We start from the raw sequence: 23,075 nt of genomic DNA, 5'->3' as shown, positions 1-23,075 counted from the left end.
TAACATATTTTTGACATATTTTAGCTTTTGATTATAAGATTGCATCTTTCCCAGCTACCATCTGTCTCAACTCAGTGGCACTCTGGCATTTACAAAAACAGTAGGGTGTAATATTTCTTATATACTTGAACTCTACTAGAAACATGTTATTTTCAGTCTTAACCAATATGTCACACTTTCACACATGAAGGCTGAAATGCCTTATATTCTTTAAGGTATCTGTCAGAAATAAAGAACATATCATCACATTCAATTTGGCTGAGATGGGTAATATATTAATGAGAGTAAGAATGGGAACAGTTTCTGACTTATAAATAGAACTGGCATTTCACAAGCCTTGTGTACTCGTGCCTGTATTTATCCTTTTGTCAGCACAAATAAGATATTCATACAAAACCCAGGAATTTCCTTTTTGTATTTGGCAAAATATGCACAATATTCTCAAAGCTGTAGGTTTAAACATGACACATTTTTTTTCTGGGAATATCTGGTAACCAGAGACCTTCAGACTTTACTTCTTTCCTCTCCATCCTCCATCTGTGGAGAGTCAAAATGTGACATTCAGCAAACTGGAAATCACACTTTATATCTACCCTGACAGCAATAGGCAAGCATCTCCAGCTATTTGCACTGTTGTGAATTGCAGCTCTTTAACTGCAGTATTTCAGCAACACTGGTTTCCATGGGATGAATCCAGTAATTCAAGCAATAGGGTAAGATACTAAAATAGCTGGAGAATGGTTTTTTGGTCCTCTTTCAAAGGTCAGCTGGAGTAGTGGGGGGATACTGATAGGCAAGGAGAGTTTTTATCCCCGTCTTTCTTCGTCTCAAAATTGCAGGCAGTCAGGAGCCAAAAGCTGTGAGGTCTTGTGACAGCTCCCCCGGGGCCACGGTGCTAGCGAGCATCATCCCGTAGTGTGCACCGCCTCCAATTCTGCTACCCATGTCAGAAGAGAGCGTGAGGGATGTGAGGTTAACAGTGCTACTGGCAGAGCTGCGGTGGCTCCCAGTTGTCAGCACTAGACCCAGCTCACTAAATAATATCACATTAAAATACACTGATAATTATACACAGAAGATGTGTGGTGACTCCTCTGGCAACCAACATGTCAAGTGTACAGGTATGAAACTGTTGAGACTGCAAAATAAAACAAACTAACAAACCAAACCAGAAAAGAGTGACTATCACCCTCAAGCACACATTGCTTTGCAATGCAGCAGATCTGTTTCTACAATTACGTTTAGTTAAATGCCCGGCTCGGAGAAAAGTGACCTTCTACTGAGCGGTGTATACAATGGGTGCATCCTGATACAATGGGATTCCAGAGCTTGGTGGTCCTTTAAGTACAGGAGCAGTAATAATAATGCTACTTTCAAAGGAAAAAAGACAAGACACAAGCACACTCACACATAATGGTAAACTGAATTTATTTCCTTTTGGAAAACAATTCCAGTAATCTCCAGGTTCAGACCGCAGAGTAAACATTAATAACAGTAACATACAGGTTAGTTCAACTGATTCAAGAATTTGGCCGTGTGAAATCATTGAGGAAAGTCTTGAACACTCAAAGCTTCAAATGGTATCCAGAAAAAAAAATTTCTTTGACAATCTACGTAACAACTATTGCATATATGGTAATGCTATCTGTCATATCGCAAGGCTTACAAATATATATACGGGCCTTATTCAACTGTGGGTTCCTGCTCTGTGAGAAAGAGTCTCTTGATATTTTTTGCAAGAATCTTCAGCAATAAAAAATAGTCTTGGATTCATCCGTTTGTATACCAAAAGAGAGATTTCTAGACTGAAGTTTAAACGAAAGGAAGGCCAAACAGAGCTGTAACGGAACATAGCTATTACCTTCTCCCACCTCCTTGAAAATGACACTTTTTCTTAAGCTATTTTTTTCCCCTCACACAGTATTATTATTATTTGTATCTTTCTTGAATAGGGCCCAAGTCCACTTGTCTTTATAAGACCATTTTAGTATCAGACAACATAATACATGTGCAACACTTTATATACAGGAAGTCTATCCGGTGCTCAAAAGTTCAAACACATGAACATCCAACAGTTTTGATAATACAAGTTTTATGGTACAATACAATGTTTCTGAATAATATACATTAACAATGAAAGTTTCGTGCAAAGAGTAAAACGTGTTCCCTTTTTGTGCCACAAAGAATTCTCTGGAAGAGACGGGCCTTGCACTAACTGCTGTGCTGGGTCATCGTATGATTCTGTAACAAAAATAAAAGAAACAGCTTAGTCACAGGACAGGCATTTCTGTGTGAAGGAAAGGTGCAAGAACCGTTCTCCCAACATATCTCGCAAAATGATGGACTGGAAAGAGAATATGTTTGATCCCTCCCTGTTTTAAAGCAGCCAGAAGAAGCGTCATTATCAAAGAGAGGAGTTTTCCCCAGCTGTTTCACACCGGTGTTCCTTCCATCTGCCACAAGAAGGGCAATGCGCTCTCTCTAGGTAGGTTTGGGCTGACCTGCCCCAGCGAAACCGCATACCAGGTCAGCAGTTCTGGTGTCTGCTTACATACCGCTCATGGTTTATGTATTATGCAAATGAGAAGCACATTTATTTGTCATAAAAGACCTTGCTGCCTACAAACCAAAAATATGCTACTTGGACTGTGCTTCCTAGACTGTGGCACCACTTCAAATGTTTTATTGCATTAAAACCTATTTCCCCCTAAACAATACACACAGTATATTCTGGTAAGAGTCATTCTGTGCCCAGCAGAGAGCTCAAAGACTGATGAGAAAACAGGAGGCGCTGCCACAGCCCTTCCTTCGGTCACCAAAAACCACAGGTATTTTTCCTCAAGTGAATGCAGTGCCTTATGTGAGGTGACACAGCATGGACTTTGGAGCCTGAAACTCTCCTTTCCCATACGAGTAATCACCAAATCCAGCAGCAAGCACAAGTTTCACCCTTTTTCCTACCACTGCCCTAATCGAGTCGACTGCTTTTAGGGATGAGAGATGCTACTTCAATGCCTGCAGTGGCTCAGATCCTTCACAAGCATCGAGCTAAGAGCAAGAATCCAATCTAATATATGTTAAATTTTCTACAATGTACACTGGATCCACAGCTAACTGGAAAAGGTCTGTGAATGCTACTTCTCAGACACCAGGGCGGCCACTGATTAGTGATGAATTTTCCCCCTAGTAATCTGGGCCAGATTTGAGCCAGTGACCCAGAAGGCAGGTGTCTCACGTTCCGTAATTTGCTCCCAGCACGCCCAGTCCCTTCACTCTGTTTTATTAAGTTAATCTGTCTTAAAACCCCTTTGGACTAAAGCACTTCAGGATGAACCTGTTCCCAAAAGACAGTCATCATTTTCAATGAAGTAAACATCTACTGAACCATACCCTCCAGAGCCACCCACGAAAAGACACACGAAAACAGCCTTGGCGAAACAAATGTGAAACACGGCATGACTGCAGACCAGCCTGAGAGATCTCCCTCCCTTCCTCCTTCTCTCTCCCTAAACTGTGCACGCACACAAACAATAGTTCATGGGACATTTGGCAAGGAAAGGATCTTACAGTAAGACTGAGGAATTTTTAATGTAGTGCCATTCTCAAGATTAAAGGAGAATGACCCAGTGACACTTAAAGATGCAATTTCCAGATGTGAATACAAAATGATTTAATGCTGATGGCAGGAATTCCAGACTGTCCAAGGCCAGAGAGTGTTAAAAAAATACACTCTACCACTTGATTTCATCTAGGTTCTTATCCTTCCCATAAAATCATTTCAAAATGTGGTAAAGCAGTAACAATAGCTGCAGACTAAAACGTTGGCCGGTCACAGGCAACAGGCTCTGACTTTAAACAGGAAAAGCAAGGAAATTAAGAGTTAAGCTTGACAGTCAGCCCTTTTGTCATCCTGTTGTGTCCATTTATTGCAGCACTTACAGCATAACACCACAGGCTTATTGGAGACCCTGCAGTACCTAGAAACAACAGGACAAGTTAAATATGGGGTGGCAGACTGAATTCTGATTTTTTCTCTGCTTCTGAGTAGGTGAAGTCATATACCAGTTGTTACATTGCAGAGAGATATTGGGGGGGTGTCTGTTGTTTCTGATCTACTGAGAGCAAGCATATCAGTCATGCCCATTTTTTATTTCTTTTCACTAAGTGAAAAATGCATAATGAGTTTGGGGCTGAATGAACAGTTACATATGAAGGAGTCAAAGGTGTTTTAGAAGTGTAGCCGTAACTGTGGCTGCAATGACATTTTTGATTAAAAAATAAAAAGGCCCAAATATGAAGGAGACAAAATAAAACACGGCACAAGGACCGACTTGCCCCTGCTCTCAGCGTCCCTGACTCCCACGCCCCGGTGCAAAACGCGATTCTGTAGAGATAATGAAGAGATAATAAAAGAAGAAAACAAGTGTTGCGGAGAAGAGCAAGACAGGGCAGTACACGAATGTTAGAAAATGCTTTGAGCAGTTTAGGTCTTAAAGAGGCATCTATAGTTATTGTAAACGGTCAAAACAAAACACGGTTTCCAAAGTAATTAAGGCTCTCCAAATGTGAGGGAGTAGGGAGAAATACCTATTTATTTGGCTAAGTGGCAAAAAAATGCAAAGTGGAAGCACTCCAGAAGCATAACATTGACAAGACAAGCAGGCGAAGGATGGGAGGAGAGAGATAAGAAAAGAAGGAAAATTCTGTAATCCCACAGAGAGCCATATTCCACTCCACCAAAAGCCATCTATTGGAGACCCCATGTCTAAGTGACTGAAAATTGCAAACATTAATCCCAGTTATGAACTGTTGTTGTTTTTATGAGGGGTGTTGTGTTTAAAAATTTAGGGCAAAAACTCTCCTCCATTATCCACACAGCAGATCTCGACTCTGATAGCCTCTTTGCCTTGTGTGCAGCGAGCTCCCCGCCTCCCCGGCAGTGGGAGTTCAGGCAGGCGGGGAAAGCAGAATTTGGAGCTCCTGCCGGCAGAGACACGGCAGGGACACGGGAGCGCGGTACACCCAGGGAGAGCACAGTATTACAGTCGAGATCCCCTGTGTGGCTCGGAGAGCACGTTGCCCTTCACTAAAGACACACTACACAAGCTTGAAACACGCCTCCTCTGGAAACTTCAAACTAGTTTGCCTGAGTTCGGAGCAATTAGTACATCCACTTGCCAAAGAGAAGTCATTTTACTAAGTACAGGAGATATCATATGCTCCCCTTCTTTGCCTCCCCCAAATCTGATTGCGCATAAACCCATCTTTTTAAATACGAGGTAGTCTCCCTACGAAGCAAAAATTTCAATTTCCTACTTACCCATGGAAAGGGAAAAATTTTTTTCTTAACATAATCTTTCCTGGACTTCAGCAATAGCTATGTTAACATTTCCAAGAGCTGTGATTTCATGAGGAGAAACTAGTTTGCAAACAGAAACGCAAGCTTTGCATGCACAAAATGGAGGCAAAGTGAAGCAGGGGGTCTGTGTGTCACTGCATTTGTTACCGCATTAGACACAAACGAAGCCAGGAAAACTGTCCTACATCCCCCATGTCTCTGTCTCGGTATTATTTGGAAAGCAGCTATATTACCTGGGAAAACCTGAATTCAGCATATTTCACAAGCAAAATAAACTCTTAAAATGTATTTACTCTGTTCCTAGAGATAATTATTTTTGTTAGCAGATCCCAGAATCCCAACTGTTATGTGAACTGCTGTAAAATTATATGCCACCAATTTTCTGGATGAAAATGCTTTGAGATATCCCTGGTGTTAGTGCTAAGGAGTTAAAAACATGCACAGATTTCACTGTAATACCAGCTGGAAGAGTCTCCTCTGCAAGAAAAAATAAATATAAAAAGGTTTCTCTGCAGAAATGCTTGAGACAAAAGAGGTAATAATACTTTTCGTTGTTTGGTGTATGTCTTTGTGTTTCAGATAGAACATGAGAAGTATTAGCTAGCAAAAAGCTCCTGCCCACAGCATCAAAATTAATGAAGAAAAAAGTATCCACAGATATCCACAGACTCACTAGCCCATTAGAATCTTTAATGTGAACTGTGGTTGCATTCAATTTAAATGGGACTTCTGTTTTTTATGACTAGATGAAACAAGATATGGTTGTACCTGACAAACAGTGCAAAGAGGGTACATGTGAAAAAATACAAAGATGAAATGTAGACGCATTATTTCAACAGATGGTAACAGTACCACAGCAGCATGTTATTTTTGCCTTAGTTCAAGAACACAAACATAAGTAATCAATCATCACTGATTAAGTAATTATAGTACCCTACATGTTATCACTTATCCGGAATCCTTTATCTGTGTACGTTACAGATCATCTTGTATTTTTTTGCATTAAAAAAAAAAAAGCACCCCACCGCGCTGCAATACAGTTCCAGGTTGTAAAACAGAACTCTACATTACTATCAACCTTTAAGCACTACATTTTTTTTTAACAAAAGCAATTGGTTTCCAACAGGCTGGATAATAAGTCTTTTGACCTGCATTCTTCTCTGACCCATTAAGGTCACCCTGGTGCTCGGGCATATAGCTGACTTAGGAAATGCCTGCAAGTCCTGCATTTCATCTCCTGCCCACTCAAAATAAAGCTTTCTTTAAATGTGTCTGTACGGGTCCCTGAAGACCAGGGAGGCATCCCTGTAGTGGGCAATGGAGGGACAGAAGCTTCTGCCTTTATTAATGAATGCAGACCATTATGAGTCTGGCTGGCTCCTGCACTGTTCCCAGAAGCATATACTGTACGTGACTTAAAATGCTAGAATATTGACACAAAGCGAGCTGGGCACCCCTAAGGAAAATTACTCCTTGGATATAATGTAGGCTCGTAACAGCTATTAGAGTACAAAATAAAACCCTCCGGGATCAAACTGACATATACCGCATTCTACCTACTCCTCAAACATTAGAAGAATTTCTTTGTGAAGGCATTCTCAAGGACAGCATTAAACTGACTTTTGTAGCAATCTGCAACAGCTTTTTGGCTTACAGCTTTTAGTACTAAATCTCTAGTTTGAATCAATATAAGTACTATATCTTCCACATTAATCAATACATTTGGTTCAATACACGTTCTATTAAATTATACTTTCTAATCAAGATTTTCTGCTTCTCTTCCCTTCTTTTTATTCCAACTTCTTACCCTGTACCATACTTTTCAAACTGTCTGCAGCTAACAAGAGGATGTTGGATTTTCCAGAAGCCAAGGGGAAGAAAGAAAGAAAGGCTGGTGGAAAAGGCAAGATGAGCAAAACCTTAAGTGCAGCGGTAATGACAAATCAAAAATGCAGTTTCACAGTGTCAACACGGTTTCCAGAACTTCGGTCTGATGCTTCGTTACTTAACTGGTTGTCAAGACCTTTCACGCAGAAACCTCTGCATTGGGAACTGCTGAAATACTGCATCACGTGGAAAGGAGTGCAGGGGAGGAGGGAAGAAAGGTATTAAGTGGTAACACCAAAACCAAATAAATGAAACTCATTCAGACATAACTATAAGAAAAATCTCAGTAAATGTTACTTTTTATACCCTTTCTTCAAACCTGTGCTGCTTCAGTACTGCATCACAGAGTTTCTGTCAAAGCCCCATTATATTGTGGCAGGGTTCTTTCCTGGTAAACTGTAATATGATTATACTCAAGACTAAATGGATGAGATATTTAGATTTGTGAGATACTAAGATTAAACACATACTATAAATTAAGATGTAAAAAGATATTATTTAGTCCAGGTCTTTGGGGATATTTGAAACATTTGGATAGAAGATGTCTCCAGCAATCTGAGTGATGTATACAGTTACAGTAAATGACTTTTCCACACCTGTGTTAGGTTTGGTGGAATGTGGTTATTCTTCATAAGCAGAGAATATGAAATGTAATGTCAAAATGATAAACATGTATATTGCAGGCATTTGCCACTGTCTTACAGATGAGAAACACTGCACTGCTGTCCCTCGTTTACAGCCAGTTTCTCTTTTTCTTGTCTCCATATAATCACTGTGAACCTGCGGAGAAACTGTTGCATTTTCTTTTGACATTTAACATCATCTTACTAGCTCACAATAGCATCTTATAATACTTTCTAGATGACACTGTGTCACCATTAAAGAAAAAGGTGAAATCGTGTAATGAAAGAGAAGAACAAGAATTCATAGAATTTAAAGACAGAAAAGACCCATTAGGGCGTTTTCTCCACCCATCTTGCCAGTGCTGGATTATTGCCTATAGTGTAATTTCAAGTGTTTTGCCCAGTCCAATTTTAATTAGAGCTTCCAATGCTCCTCTTGGGAGACTGTTTCACAGCTTCACAGACCTCAGGGTTAGGATTTTTTTTCCTGGTGTGCATCCCAGGAGAGGAAGAGGCTCAGCCAGCCCCAAATCACACATGAAACCAAATCTGCATAGTCAGGAGCGGGTTTCGGTAGAATATCTGGGGCCATTTCAAAGCATCTGAAAGCAGTAAACTTACTTTCAATGCCCCAAAACATTAAGGCCCCAGCTCCACTGCCACTGCAAGCAATTAAGAAGATTCTGTTACATGGGCTTCTCGGGCTCAGTTGCTGGTAAAAATGTAGTATAGGTGGGATTTGTGTTCCTACAGTAAGGGTAACCACTTCCACAGTCCACCTCCACCAAATGAATTAGCTGAAGGTTAGGGACATATTTAGGTCCATTCTATGCTATAATCCTTAATTGTACTGACAGAGCATCTATGAACACTTGGATTGTAAACGTTTCCGTATTTTTCACATAGATGAAATACAAAGCAACTTCAGTTGAAGCTCTTCAACAGATGATGTGACCATAGATTATTTTCCCTCCCAGGTCCTTCCCTTCCTTTCATAAAACACAAACTACCAGAAATTGACTTAAACTGTTATATCTGAAATCATGGAACTAACAAATGTTTCTGCTGTGTTTCATCCCAGGAATTACAATGCTTCTCACACAAAAATGAATATATATTCAGATTTCAATGGTCACACATATCCGGAGTGAACAAGGGACCTAGAAAGGAGATGATGTCTGATAGTTTGTCATCGGTGAGAAGTAGGAAGCCAAATGGAGACTTTGGAGTTCTGGAGTGAACCGAAAAAATTCCAGGCAAGGTGTCCCTGCCACCAGCATCTCCAGTACTGCAGTGAATTTTTAAATGCACTAAAGTAGGCATGGAGTTTCACCCAGGCCAAGTTTGATTACCAGCATAGACCTAACAAAATACAATCTCTGAAACTTGAGACTTCCAAGGAAATAAGCATTTGATCTGAACTAAAACAGAGCTATTTCCACAACAAAGAAGGGGCCAAATCCCACGAGAATCTGTGTTCCCATAAATACCACTTATGTGTGGTGAGCTGATGTTTACCAGCCTTTGAGAACCAGGTCTGTTCTCAGACATGATAGTCAATTAAATGGTCATCTTAGGTCATAACTGACCACTGTTGACAACGATAATTTAGGAAAGTCTACACTGAATTGCAGTTATTCATATAAATTAGTTCACCTAAGCTATGTGATTTGATATTATGTTAATGTCTCTGAAATGGCATGACTGCTAATCAGATCGTACTCTTAATTGTATTTATGTAAAACTCTCAGTATTCTGGTTCTTCTACTCAAGCATTTCAAGCCAGGCCAAAGAAAACCAAACCATAAAAAGATCTTTGACTGGATAGCATGTTCTCAGGGATGCAAACTGAAAATTAAAAACAAAACCAAAATACATACTGGTCCCCCTTCCCCCCCTCGATACCCGTTTTTCTTCAGAGACTTCCAGTAAGTAAAATGTCAATGATTCCTTTTTGGATTCATTATTATATATGAGTACATGTATCACAGATTTGCTGTACGGAAAAGAATGACATATATTCTTAGGTACAGCAAATAAGACCTTCATCATTGTCACCAGAAGAGAACAGACACAAACACAGGTGTCTGTTCACCATCCTTGCACCTTCCTCATTATGAGCGTTGGCAGGGGCTCCTGCGTAAGCCTCTGACATAAATCAGAGTAGCTCCAAGGCTGTTTTAACCTAGGGTGCCAGGTAATAGCCTTCCATAAGCCCCTCTTGCCCTGTCTGGTGATTATTGACATGCAATGGAACTTAAAACAACCTCTTCCATTCCAGGCAAGGTGTGTCTGGATGCACAGGCAAGGTGCATGTGTTACCCCCGTAAACAATAAGACGATGGTGATGGGGAGAGAGGACAATGGTTAGGACATGTTCACAGCAATTTATTGAAACTGGAAAACCTTCCCATTCTTGTATGCTAGAAAGGAGCTGTACTGCTAATCAGGATCCAGGCCTAAGTCTTGTTTGTAGAAAAACAAGGCTTTTGTGATACTGCAAATGTTTGAAATTAATACACAAACATCCTTCCCCAATAAGAAAATTGTTCACTAAGTGGGCATAAAAGCTTTAACAAAAAAGGCAAAAGGAGGCACTTCTGAGAAATATATCAAAAGTCTTATTACTTTAGAATATGATTATGATTACCCTGGTATAAATTAAGAGAAACTCCTCTGAAATCAAGGGAGTTTCAAGACAGGGACAAGTAAGAACAGAGCCAGGCCTGTAGAGTTTAAAACAAAGTGAATACTGCTCACATACTGATTGATTCTTGCACACCCTCTGCAGAGGCCACAGCCAGAAGTCTCTTCACTGTGTCAGTGACAGCCAGGCAAAGAGCAATCAGAACCCAAAGCTGAACAAATCCAGGTTTATCTGCAGCTATTGTACAACAGAGTAACAGGGGACAACAAGCTTTGATAGGCAATACTGCCTACTACAATATTCATGGATTAAGTCAGTGTTTTACAGACACATGTGTTCATGGGCTAGCTGTTGCTCTGCTGTAATTTTTTTTTCTTTGTTATGTTTAATTTATCATGCTGGTGCTTTCTAAACTACAACATCTGTAAACAAGTTTAAGTTTGACCTCCCTCCCATTTTACATCCATGAGCAGCACTCCTACTTCATGCTCTACTTTTAGATACCTTAAAGACAAATAAATCTGGGGGAGAGAGAGAGAGGTAAAAAACCCAAACAACAAAACCAAAACCCCTTGTCTGACAATATGTGTTCATCGTATATGAATACAAATTTGCCTAGCTGGGAGCGAAGAACTGGCTCTTGGAACTGCAGCTACACTATGTACAGATTCCTTTATAGGTCAAACCCAATTAAACAAACTACTACTAAATATTTAACAGCTCAGTGCAGTAATTAGTGACAAATAATGGAAGCTTAAATTGATAATTGTACAGAAATGTCCTGTTGGAAACATTACACATTTGTTGCTCCTCCTGTTTTTCTCATACTCGCTGAATCCTCATAGGTCTTTTCAGGGATTAAAGTGACAAATGAATCTGGATTTTACACACATCTATTTGGTCTGCAATGAAGTTTTCCATGAGTTGTGAGAAGGAATCTTCCAAGTGGAACTTCTTCTTCTCAAATTTCCATTCTGGGCTCTCTGATTTAAAGCAGAGTAACTGCTAGATCATGAATTGATTTCAAATCTTAAACCAACCGGCAGGTCCAGAATTTAAGCTCCTGTCCATAGGATTCAAAAGGTCACCCAATTAAAATGGGGAAGCACACAGAGCTGTGATTTATATGCAAAGGGCAAGCTTTAAAACAATTATCCTTTCCAGTTTTCCACAGGTGCATGTACAAGAATTCCTTTGAACAAAATTACAAGTGAAATTACAAGTTTCTTGATAGAGCCTGAAAGAAAAGCGCTGTAACTTGTCTGCACTCTTATTACACAGACAGACGCATCGCACATTTATATCGATCGTGGAGTTCACCTCCCTGCCTCGTGACATAACGCTGGGCATTGTGCTTACCAGGTGACAAAGGGACAGCCTGGAATCTGGATTCCCCGCACATTGCCAGCCGGTGCGTGGGGCCTTGTACAACAGCACTCAGCACGCTGGAGGTTATGGATCAGCCCGAGATTAATTCAAAGCGACTAACACCGTTTTCGCTCAGCTAAAAGCAAATCCTGAACCAGCCCAGTTTTAAAATCCACACCTGGCTTTTGTACGTGGAAATCTTATCTGGTCATTATCCAGCTAGTAAGCGTACATACACCCAGTTAAGACAATGTGTAAGTGTACTGATGCGTATTTTAGATACGGAAATCAGGAACACAAGTGAAAATATGCCCCCTTATTGATGGTATGTCAATTTTAAAATGTGTAGGAAAGAAAAACTATGGCGTTCTGCTAGGTCTCCTCCTTTGCCCCAAAATCTATTGTACATTGGTGCATCTTTTTCCATCAAAACAGTTTGCAAGGAAAGCCAGATTGAGCAGATTTGATGGTAACGGCCAAAGATTTCTGAGCTGATAAGCAGAGGCCCCCACGGCTTTCGCTCTCTGACTTCCTTCACAACTGGTTACTGTGCCAGCCCATCTTGGACATCTTATAGTTCTTATTCCTACAGTTCTTCAAACAAGGAACAGTGGGAACTGGGACAGTGCTTATGTGGCAGGCTTGCAGTGTGTGTGAATTACAAATCTACTTCTTGGAAAAGAAAATAAGGACACTTTTTATCCCTTCGTAGCTGGTAACTAGTTGGACAGTTAAGAACCCTATGTTGAAACGTTGTGTTCTTATAGCAACCTCCTTTGAGTTCCCACCTTTTCAGTTCAAGAAACTCCATGTTGTAAAGGTGACTTTTAAAGAGACCAGAATGCTATCTTGCCCTTTATAACAAAGTCACTACTTCTCTAAATTTTGTAAGGACACACACTGTAAATCAATAAATCTGGAGTGTTTACTGACATGTGGTACCAGGACAATAGCATTTTATGTTTGTCATTGTGATTGTCGGTTGTAAAATGCAGAAGTCTGGATTCTCTATTGTATTCAGTTTGGTTGTCACTTGCATTTGTGTAAAAGAAGCGTGAAATGTGACAACAGCTAAATGGGAGGAATTTTACTCTCACTTTCTCCTGTTTTCAGAACTATAAAAGGGGTAAGACAGTGAAGTCCAACTCCTACATTTTAATACTTTCCCCTGCTCCCCACCCCCAAACAAGAAGTACTACACAAAGAAGCATCCTTTTATGCCTTTTTCTTTCCTCCCCATGAGGGGAAGAAGCATCCTCCTACCAAATGTCATTTTTTGAGGTTGGTCATTCTGGTTCCTGTCACACAGCTGGCCAGTGACATGTTGCAAGTCAGACATGTCCTTAGATCCTGCCTTGACCCTGCGCTGACAGTTGAAGAAATGCCCCCCCACACCTCTGGGTTTGGCTTGTGATGCTGTGGTACTCCTGTCTCCTAGGTTATAGCTCCTGCTAGGGATCCAGCCTCATGCAGCTGCCGCTTTCACCCCTTGTTGCCTGTTAGGACTGGTTTTTAGTGTGGCAATCTTCTGATAGAGCAAAAAGAATCACATTTAGGAGGAAGATAACTGGAGACAACACTTACACTCATTTGCTGTCTATGTTTAGTGCCAAGGTGTCTGAAATACAGGAGTTTAATTCCTTTACAAAAAGATGTGCTGTAACTATGGTGAGGCTAATCTATAACCCTCGCAGTCTTACATAATTTGCTACTCCGAGTTTATTTTAATGCATTACAATAAAACCCACCTAATTAAAATAACTCTTTAAAGTGAAGTATTAGCTTGATCCTAGAAAAAAAAAAGCAGAATCTTTGCTATCAGAGGGCAATTCATCATACCACAGTGCACACATATAAATTCAAAGGTAAGCTATAAACAAGTACACCCAGCAATAGTGCCATGCATAAAGGGGCAGGCAACAGGAGGCCTGCTTTCTGATCAGCCCTCAAAGGAACCTGCCACACAGAAGTGGCACTTATTCTAATTTAAAGCTCTCATGGTTACTTTACCTTGGCAAAATTTATAAACTAATAACTTCAGTAAACAGACTGGCACTCCAAACAGAGAAACAAAACCAACACAACAGTTCAGGCCCGCAGAGAAAGCGGTTTCCCAGAAAGGTACTGTCTCCAACAATGAGATAAAACATTTGTTTGGGGGCTACTCTTACGGTCCCAGATGTTCAGTAACAGTTTTGTACCATACCATTAGCATCAGCAAGATCTCTACTGTCACTTCACTGTGGTCTATAGTCTATTGTCCCCGCAAATCTTTTCAGCATCTTAAGGCATTTTACACACCTGTATATTTGTGTTCTGGTCAGCTCAACCAAAGAAACACTTCTGGATTTGAAAGAGCCTACTTTGGGGATATGGCTTTCCCTTAAAATGTCATTAAATTGTTGGGGCAATCTGCTTTCAAAATGTCAGTTTAAAAACATATTTAACATTTGCAATTAAAGCTCGCATACTTTCTCATCTCTATTATTTTTGCTTCTCAGTAACTGTTAAAAATTACAAAAATTATACTGTTCTCCATTTATCTACACGAAGGAAACAAAAGAAAACCAGAAAGCAATAAGGGCTAAGCAGAAAATCTCTGTAATACGTGCAAGCACAATACTGGAAATTTTTTTTGTTATATCCTAAAACACACCACTTTGTAGAAAGTTTCTTTTCAAATCAAAGCAATGCTACAGTAAAACAACTGCAGGCAAAATTTCTAAGACACGATGCAGTTTGTGTCAGAACACTCATCACTTCAGGCTGACCTGTCAAACTATCTTGGGGAACATGGTAAAAAGGCAAATCTGCAAGTTGGTAAGCAACTTCTGAATGATAAAAAGTATGCGTTGCTCACAAACCACAGAATGCTGTGCAGTGTTAACCGAGCTGTACTGACGCTTACAGCAGATGTCTGTCCCTTCCTGCTGCTTATAGGCACACCTGCTCGGGCTGCGCTTCTAAGACCACTGAGAGGGAGCCAACGTTTTGAGGCTCTAACAGAAGAAACCAAATAAAAAACCTGTGCTCAGATGAGTGATGTGGAATAGAGAACAGAATTTAGTACTATACACAGATATCTGCTATCAGCAATAGAGCTATGTTGTAAATTCGATAGGGGTGAAGGCAGCAAGATGACATTTTTGAACCTTGTTAGGCAATTTCTGGCACCTACATTTTCAGGAGATTCTCAGCACCTTGCAGAATCTGACCCCTGCACCCAACCCACTTCCTTAGGGGACCCAGTATGGTCTCAAGGTGCCTCTTTTTAGGCATTGGGGATTAACGTTTTGGCCACAGGGCTTTTCCAGAAACTAACACAGTTGTCAAGACAGTCTACAGAACTCACCAGAGAATCATTTCTAAGGGGTTTTGAAATCACCACTTTTCACAGATGCATTTCCCTATTAATTTCTGTACAACAGTCCGACATCTGCAGAGACTTATAAATCTCTGCTAAATTGTGTACATTTTCAGACTAATTCCTATACAGCTACTGTATGTTTTTGTAAATCCATGCGGCCTAATCATTCAAATCTTGGGCCACCATAGACCTCAGTGCACGTTAGAGCATTCATAAGGCTGCCCGAACTTACACCAGCTCATAATTGCCCCCACGGGCTTGTTTTATCAATTAAAAATCCCTGGAATTCACTAGAGTCTGAGACACGCCTGTGAGGACCAAAAGGGAGTGATACAGAACCAGCTAGCAAAATAAACAGGAATTGCTGCGTACTAAGGGAATCCTTGGCTGTCTGACTAAGGTACCTTTTATACTGGCAGGGGATGCAAATTGGAGCCCGAGGATCTGCACTTTCATTTTCAAAGCACTTTGCAAACATCAACCACTTCACCTTCACACCATTGCTGCAAGGGAAGTAAATATGTACAGTTCCAGCATCCCCTGTTTTCTGGAGGTGCAAAGAAGCACAGGGCATTTTTACAGGTGCAGTCTGTGTTCATGCACAAAAGGGAGCTTTTGACAACCTCTCCCTTCGTGGGCAAATGAGTTTCCCAAGGCCACAGAGGGAACTGGTGGCAGAACAGGGATTACTGGAGACACCCTGCTATCCAGCCCGGTACTAAGTCCACCCTGCCTCCCCTGCAACACGCCAAAGCAACTTGCTGAATGCGAGCCGTACGCTGCTTTGCTGTAGAGGACAGATTACTGCACGTCATCCTCTATAATCTCTCCTGTAAGAGGGATTCTACATGCTTCCCGGGACCTCCCCCCCCACCCCTTGCTTCCCCCCCCACAAATGGTGGCAAGGTTAGAGACAAGTTGTTTTCTCAAGGCTGAGATTAAAAATGGCTCTGTGTTTTGCTAAGCATTCCTCTGAAGCATGGGCAGCGCGTGCATGTGTGTCTGAAAACGACCCCAATGAAAGGAAGGAATGAGAGATGCTAAACAATGCTGCGCAAAGTTGCAGACTGTTCGGCTACAGGCCAGAAAATGAATCCAATTTTTCATTCTGTCATTATAAATATTTCAGTGCAAATGGTACTGATTTTCTGCAACTGTGGTTAAGCAAAGGGCCTCCGAGTGAATATTTAAGGGGGGGAAAAAAAAAGGAAAAGAAGAAGAAGAAGGAAGGGAAAAAAAGAAAGAGAAAGAAGAGAGAGGGGGGAAAATTAAGGTTAGCAACCAATTAATTTCAAACTTTCGCTGTAAAAGATTCTGGGAAAAATTCTACAGCGATGCAGCATGTGACTCAAAGAAGGAGGAAAAAAAACATTTACTCTGCTCTTCTTCTGACAGTTTCTCATAAAATATCTGCAGTCCATCTATCTTTTAGTACTCCAGGCTCCTCTGGAGAGCAGAAAATAGTAGTTTAAAGCTCACTTCAGTGCCAGTCTGCGGGAGATTGCTTTCCACAGGACCCCTGCTGACGGAGGCCTAGGGGAAGAGGCCCAGGAGTTATTCAATCAGTCCAAGGCTCTGGGGCGGCCGGGGCTCCTTTGAGGGCTGATTATAAAGCTGCCCTCCTGTTGCCTGCCTCCGAACAGAACGAAATGAGCAGCCTCTTGCTGAGCAGATTCTGCAAGAAGGAATTTCACCTGTCATGGAGTTTGTCAGAATTTCAGGATTTATCTTGGTGCAAAATTAATAAAATACCAACTAGGATTTCAGCCTGACTACTCAGCTGTGTCATCTCAAAGTGATCTTTCACCTAAGAAAACCTGGACACTGAGCTACTGAAGTCATTCTTGCCCTACTTTTGCTCAGGAGCTTCGGCAGGATGCTATGACTGAATAACAAAACGATTAGAGGTGGATTTCCTGACAATTACACCCAACGTCAAGCGCTGGTTGGGTGCTACCGTCTTAACGCATGACCTTCCACCTTACTTCTGTGGTTCCCAAATCTCCCTGGAATAAGCTAGGAATCTGAAATAGAAAAAGATCATTTCTGGAGTTTATAACCTAGCAGGTCCCTTATGGCAGCACATCTGTTAAGTTCATACACTGGTATTCCAGGTCTGGATTTGATTTATAAGTTTTAAAGGAATACAAACAACAGACTACATAAGATTACATTCAGTGAAACACTGCAAATTAATATTGCTGTGACAGTCAAGTACATGATCTTTCAACCATCTTCTGAGTCTAATATTGCGGTAAGGTGCCAGGTTGATAAAGCATCATCTCAAACCTCTGTGAACTGAGTTCAGTTCTTTCAAAGCTAGACAGTCTCACCAGTCTTCTGACAGTGCCTTACAGCAATAATAATAATAAAAAATCTTCGTGCACTACCTATTTAAGTAAGATTGTGCTAGCTTATAGCACTTGGTCACATGAATTTCAAGTCTCAGGTAGCATAGAAGGAATTAACTTGCAGCCTGCAAGAGAGCTTTTCAGCTAAAACAGGAGATCAACTTGTAGAAAATAAAACAGTTGTCAGCTAAGCCAGCTGATGGGTAAATAAATATAATTCCATTTACAATGCTGTTGGTTCAGATCTTGACATGGAGAAACAGAGATCCACTGTACCAAGAAACAGCAAAATATGCCCAGATTGGGAACAAAGATGCACTAGCCATTAACAGCTCTTACCCTACACTGAGGCAATTTCTGTACGCTGTTAAAAGCTGTTTAAAGTAACAAATCTACCTTTCTGTCTATTTGCTTGTCAGCATTTTCTAAGGAGAGCTTAAAACAAATGGTAACATCTCCCTTTCCTACCTCCTCACCCTTTAAACGACAATTCAACACTAATACACATCATAAAGCCACCTTTACCAGGCAGTAGTAGTCTGACAGTTTTAACACCAAGAGATCTCACAGTAAAGAGAGAGAGAGAAAGCACGCAAGTGAATGCACAGATGGTGGGAGGGGACACAGGGTGCTCTCAGCAGGCTACAGTAGAGATGCATTAACTCCACAGAGGGATAAGGGCTTCCCACCAGTACAGTCATGAATTATAACTGAGCATGGGAGTGAGTTCTTAGTGCCTGTCTCACAGCAAATATACTGTTCCATTTTCCTGCACAATCACCTTTCACCTTTACAAACGCAAAGCAAAGCAAAATGCACCACTAATATTTAACAGTATCACAGGTTCTTTATATTACATAGCACACACCTATACATACAAAGTATGGGGGGAAGCAGAGTATTCACTGACACAGAGTATCCCCAAGCGGATTTACACACCCACAATCGGTGCCTGTGTCTAGCGATTCTGCTGCAAAATGAGACTATAACAATACAGATAAACAACTAAAGCTGCATGTAGAAATCTGTGGAACTCAGCAGTATTGGTTCATGACAACTGAATCATCTCTTTCTTCCCTTGTTAACAGGGTGGAGGACACTCAATTTCAGCTTTGAACACAAAGGAAGCTCAACTACAAAAATAATCGTAAGAGCCTGCAAAAATACACTCTTTTTTCACTCAAAATCATATTTCAGCCTCAGTTTGATCAAAGCATCGTGAACCTGACCCCAATAACAGGTAGAAAAGCTAAACCTAGAAGCTGTTCCTCCTGGTTGGGGTTTTGTAATGAACAGCTCCAGTTGTGTAGCCATCTGCATCTGAGCTTTTTTGACTAATGTTTGGAGTGGAGCAATCTAATGATTTTTTTTTTCAAAAAAAAAAAAAGAGAAAGAAAAAAAGAAAAAAAAAAAGAAAAAGAAGGAAAGTCACCACTTTTGAGCCAAGATGACTGTTTACTGGAGTTTCCTGGATGTGTCTCTTTATGAATCACTGACCACACCTTGTTTTCACAAACTATCTGCACCTCCTCCCTAGGGGAATTCATCCCCTCCCAACTTTCCTCCTACTCAATGAACCTATCAATGAAGAAAACTTGTTATTTTAGGCAGCTGAAAATTTGACCAATTTTAAAGGATTCATTTACCATGCCTTTCACTTTCGTTTAAATCCTCAGTGTTCCTGTTCTAAATGACAGCACCGCAAGCACTGCTTTTAAGCACTATTCATCTTGCCTACCACATCTCAGCCTTTCACACAGAAGGCTGCTCTCTCTCCAACAATGGAGCCTTACTCCTTTATAGCTTGAGGGCAGAGACTGTTACTAGCTGTAGACTTGCTGCAAATATCACAATAAAGTATACAAATGTGAATTTCTCTTAAAATACGGGTTCAGCTCTGGAGGTACCTTGCTTTAGAAAACTCTGTCAAGAACAAACAATATATCTTTCTCCCAAATGCACAGCAGCCACCCAGTTGAAACAGCTTTTCCAAATGATCTAACGTGTCAATGGAATCAGGATGCTTGTGAATTTTATACTTTTCTCCACGTTGGGTCTCTAATCAATATTTTAGCTTCCTTCACACTTAATATACTCAGTCTTGGTTTGGCAGCATGTCTCGTGGAACATTAAAAAAACAAAGAACAAACATCCCCCCTCTCTGCAAATCCCTGGAGCCTGAGGAGATGCAGGGCTACCGAGCTAAGTTCTGTGATGGAAGAAGGTAGGGTTCAGACTACAGATCTTAAGAAGTGGCAGGTTTGCTGCCCCTCTACCTATGCCTTGGTACACTGAAACCATGGAGGGGTGAGGATGCTGGGGTGTACGGGGGCCACAGCAACCTTCTGCCAGTGCTGTGGAGGGAAGAGGGGGCAGATCTTGAGTGGCAAACTTTCAGTGATAGTGTTGTGCCATCACTCGTTGGGAAACTGCAGGATGGGTGAAGAGTGGAGCCAGGAATGAAGAGCTTATTCATGGGGATGGAGTGAGGGGGGCCAGCAGCGGGGTGGGGGGAAGGGAGGCAGATTTGCAGAACTGGCCGTGAAGCTCCTCAGTACACCATAGCTGGATGCTTCATAAAGTCACACTGATGGCAGTCCCGGAGATGGCCATCTGTTGTCAGCTCTGGGCCAGATGAAAGATAATATAACGGCAGCTACTGGTAGCTAACAGCAGGGCAGTTGTAGGAAGGAATGCGTCCTAGAATGAAGAAGTGGTGCTTCCTGTTTAGCACAGAAAATCAGTCATCGATATCAACCACATTAGCAAGAAATTAATGGATGGACAATTAAGAGAACTGAACTGATCTACCAGGGAAATTATTCAAATGCAAACAGAGTGCTCATTCTGTTTACTCCAGGTGTATGAGCCAACTGATCTGACTAATGGCAAGGTGTAGGCTGCAACATTCAGGGCACAGATGATAAAAGCTCATTTTCTGCAAAGGGCAGAATTCCATTTCTAATGATTATTTGTGGGTCAGGGAATACATTTACTGCTTTCCCTGCCCTCAATCTACAACAGGACTCCCTGATGTTCACAGGGGTTTCTACAAGGACTGAGGTTAGAAATTGGCCTTCATGTAATAACTGAACTTCCCCTTATTATTATCATGATTTATTTTTACAAGCGCCTTATCATTATTATCATCATCACTCAGCAGAAAAATGTTTGCCTTCCCAAGCACTATTATTTCTATCTTGTTTCTTTCTTTGCCCCATAATCTCCTTTCTACTTCTCCTCTACTCCTTTGCCTTTCACTTCCTTCTTCTTCTGCCTTTCTGTGCATTTTCCTTTCTGCAGCAACTTCTGATTTGCTTCTTTAGGCTGAAATCTCGCACACCTCACTGTTCCATTTGTTAAAACAATGAGAAATCATGATGTTAATGTTGACATGTAACGTCACTGATATATTTCAGAGTCAACGCTTAAAAAGACAAAGGAACAGTGGAGCTTATCTTCTGATTGACATGGTTTCACGCTGCTTTCAGACTGGAGACAACAAACTTCACTGAACATATTTTCATGACACAGTCTTTGCAGTCACAAGGAATACGAACTGTACTATCTTTCCTGATTCTGCAGAATCTATTTAATGATGTTGACCATGCAAGGCAACAAGGAGAACAGATCCAAAGTATGGGTTAACCTTTTTTGTTGCTACTGATTTTTTCGAAAATAGATACCTATATTTTACAAAAAGAATCCAGGCACACAAGAGCATAAACAGGAAGGAGTAGGCAAAATAGGGACACAGATTCAAGCATATACACATTTGGGTATGACTCTATCCCCCTTGAAAGAGAAGGAACATACATTTTTGCTTATTTTTGTATGGGTACTTTGTGGGTGTAGCTCAGTACTTATTTTGGACAGTTTATTTAGCTTCCAATCCTTTGCCATTTTACTGTTCCTTATGTCTGAATTTCTTTTCAAGATAAAAATGGTTTATTTAAAGGCAATATTCGTCACTGAACTGCTACACTGTCTTTGTCAATTAATTCTGTAATGTCATCAATAATATCACTCAAGCATCTGATAAAAACAAAACCGTAATTGTGATTGAATTGCTCCAGAAGCTTAAGGAACGTTCTCTCAGGGAATGTATAAGACATGTGAACACATTGTTTCCTGCTTATTTACAGGAGAATGTTCGTAAAGTTTCATAGGCTGACTGTTGCACGTAGAGTTACGAGTATATGGAGTATGCGGAGACAAGTAAGAACTGTTAATACGCAGCTCATCTTTGTCAAGCACGATTTAGTGAAATCAAAATGGTCCCCAAAAAACTCTGGTACTTTGGGCTTGGTGGGCTTTGCAATGTGCTATAAATATTCATGAACTAACGAAGTACCCACAGGGAGCGTTTACATTTGAATAGGCCAATCAAAGGTGGGTGAACTCACAAGCTCCAAACCTGGATATTTCTTATTTAGAAAAGAATTACCGTATGAAAACCTAATATGGCTGTAACACCTCTCAGTCCCCAGGAGGGAAGGGGCACTGGAAGGGAATTCAAAGTATTTTTTTTTGGTATTTAAACTTTGTTTCACATTGAAGCAAAAGACTTATAGGAGAAACACTTTGAAGGTATGTCCTTAAAGAGCTAATGCATCAGTGCCTCCACCATGCTTCTCTTGATTGCCTTTTTGAGAAAATTTGCAAAGAAAATAATTCTCCCTTCTAGGGAAAGAAGTCTCAAGTCTCAGGAATGCAAGCCTGAATTTTTTAAATCTTGGAAGACATCAGTGCACATACTGGTGCACGCTAATATCCATGTTTCTACAGAAAGCACAGTAAGGGTTCAGGAAAAAAAGCACTTGAACTAATAATACTTGCAATGCATGCAGCTCTATCTAGTTCCCTCAAAACATAAGCATTAATTAAAATCCTAGTATCTCTAGCACACATATTATTATCATCATCCTCACTCACGAGATGGAGAGCATGCATGGTTAAGTGGAGCAAGTTAGTACCAGACCTCGCAACTGAATCCAGCTCTCTGGAGTCTGAGGCATTTGGTCTGACAAAAGCAATCTGACTGCCTACTAAGGACTAAGACCAACATTACTGAATGTGGCACCTGTATTTAGGCATCAGAAGTGTTTTGCTGAAACCTTAAACGAGGCTACGGCTGCTCAGCACCTATGCTTTCATCAAGGTTCCTAACTTCAGGCATTTATGACCTGATTTCCTGATGTACTCAGCACCAGCATCTTGCACTGGCCTTAACTGCAGCTGGAGGTGCTCAGCACCTTCTCAGAAATAGGCCATTGAGTTTTAAAATGTTGGCCTAAAGCTTTGATTGTTAATTGGATTTCAGGTAGGCTTCTTTTTAAGAAGAGCTGACAAAGTTATTCCCTGCTGGCTCCTGGCCTTTGGGGCCTAGAAAGCCAGCATCTATGTTCCACTCCTCACCCTAAGAGTTTGGGGACCTAGAAATGCCAGAGCTAATCTCCAATTTCACTTAAAA

General features: G+C 40.9%; 1 protein-coding gene across 12 annotated transcripts in view; it reads right to left on the bottom strand.

The window, feature by feature from the left end:
• Nucleotides 1-1,411: 1,411 nt before the first annotated feature.
• Nucleotides 1,412-23,075, bottom strand: part of ZNF521 (zinc finger protein 521) — a 236,963-nt gene continuing 215,299 nt past the window's right edge. For all 12 annotated transcript variants that reach the window (XM_087754700.1, XM_087754709.1, XM_087754718.1 and 9 more), the window contains one exon: nucleotides 1,412-2,241. In XM_087754700.1, coding sequence (XP_087610826.1) covers nucleotides 2,212-2,241 — 30 coding nt within the window. In that variant the 3' untranslated portion in view covers nucleotides 1,412-2,211. The remainder of the gene's footprint in view (nucleotides 2,242-23,075) is intronic.

Source organism: Nipponia nippon, unplaced genomic scaffold (assembly GCF_047370975.1).
Source record: "Nipponia nippon isolate SJK-2023a ecotype South Korea unplaced genomic scaffold, ASM4737097v1 scaffold_1, whole genome shotgun sequence".
Lineage (NCBI taxonomy): Eukaryota > Metazoa > Chordata > Aves > Pelecaniformes > Threskiornithidae > Nipponia > Nipponia nippon.
This window is presented reverse-complemented; position numbering and strand designations above follow the sequence as displayed.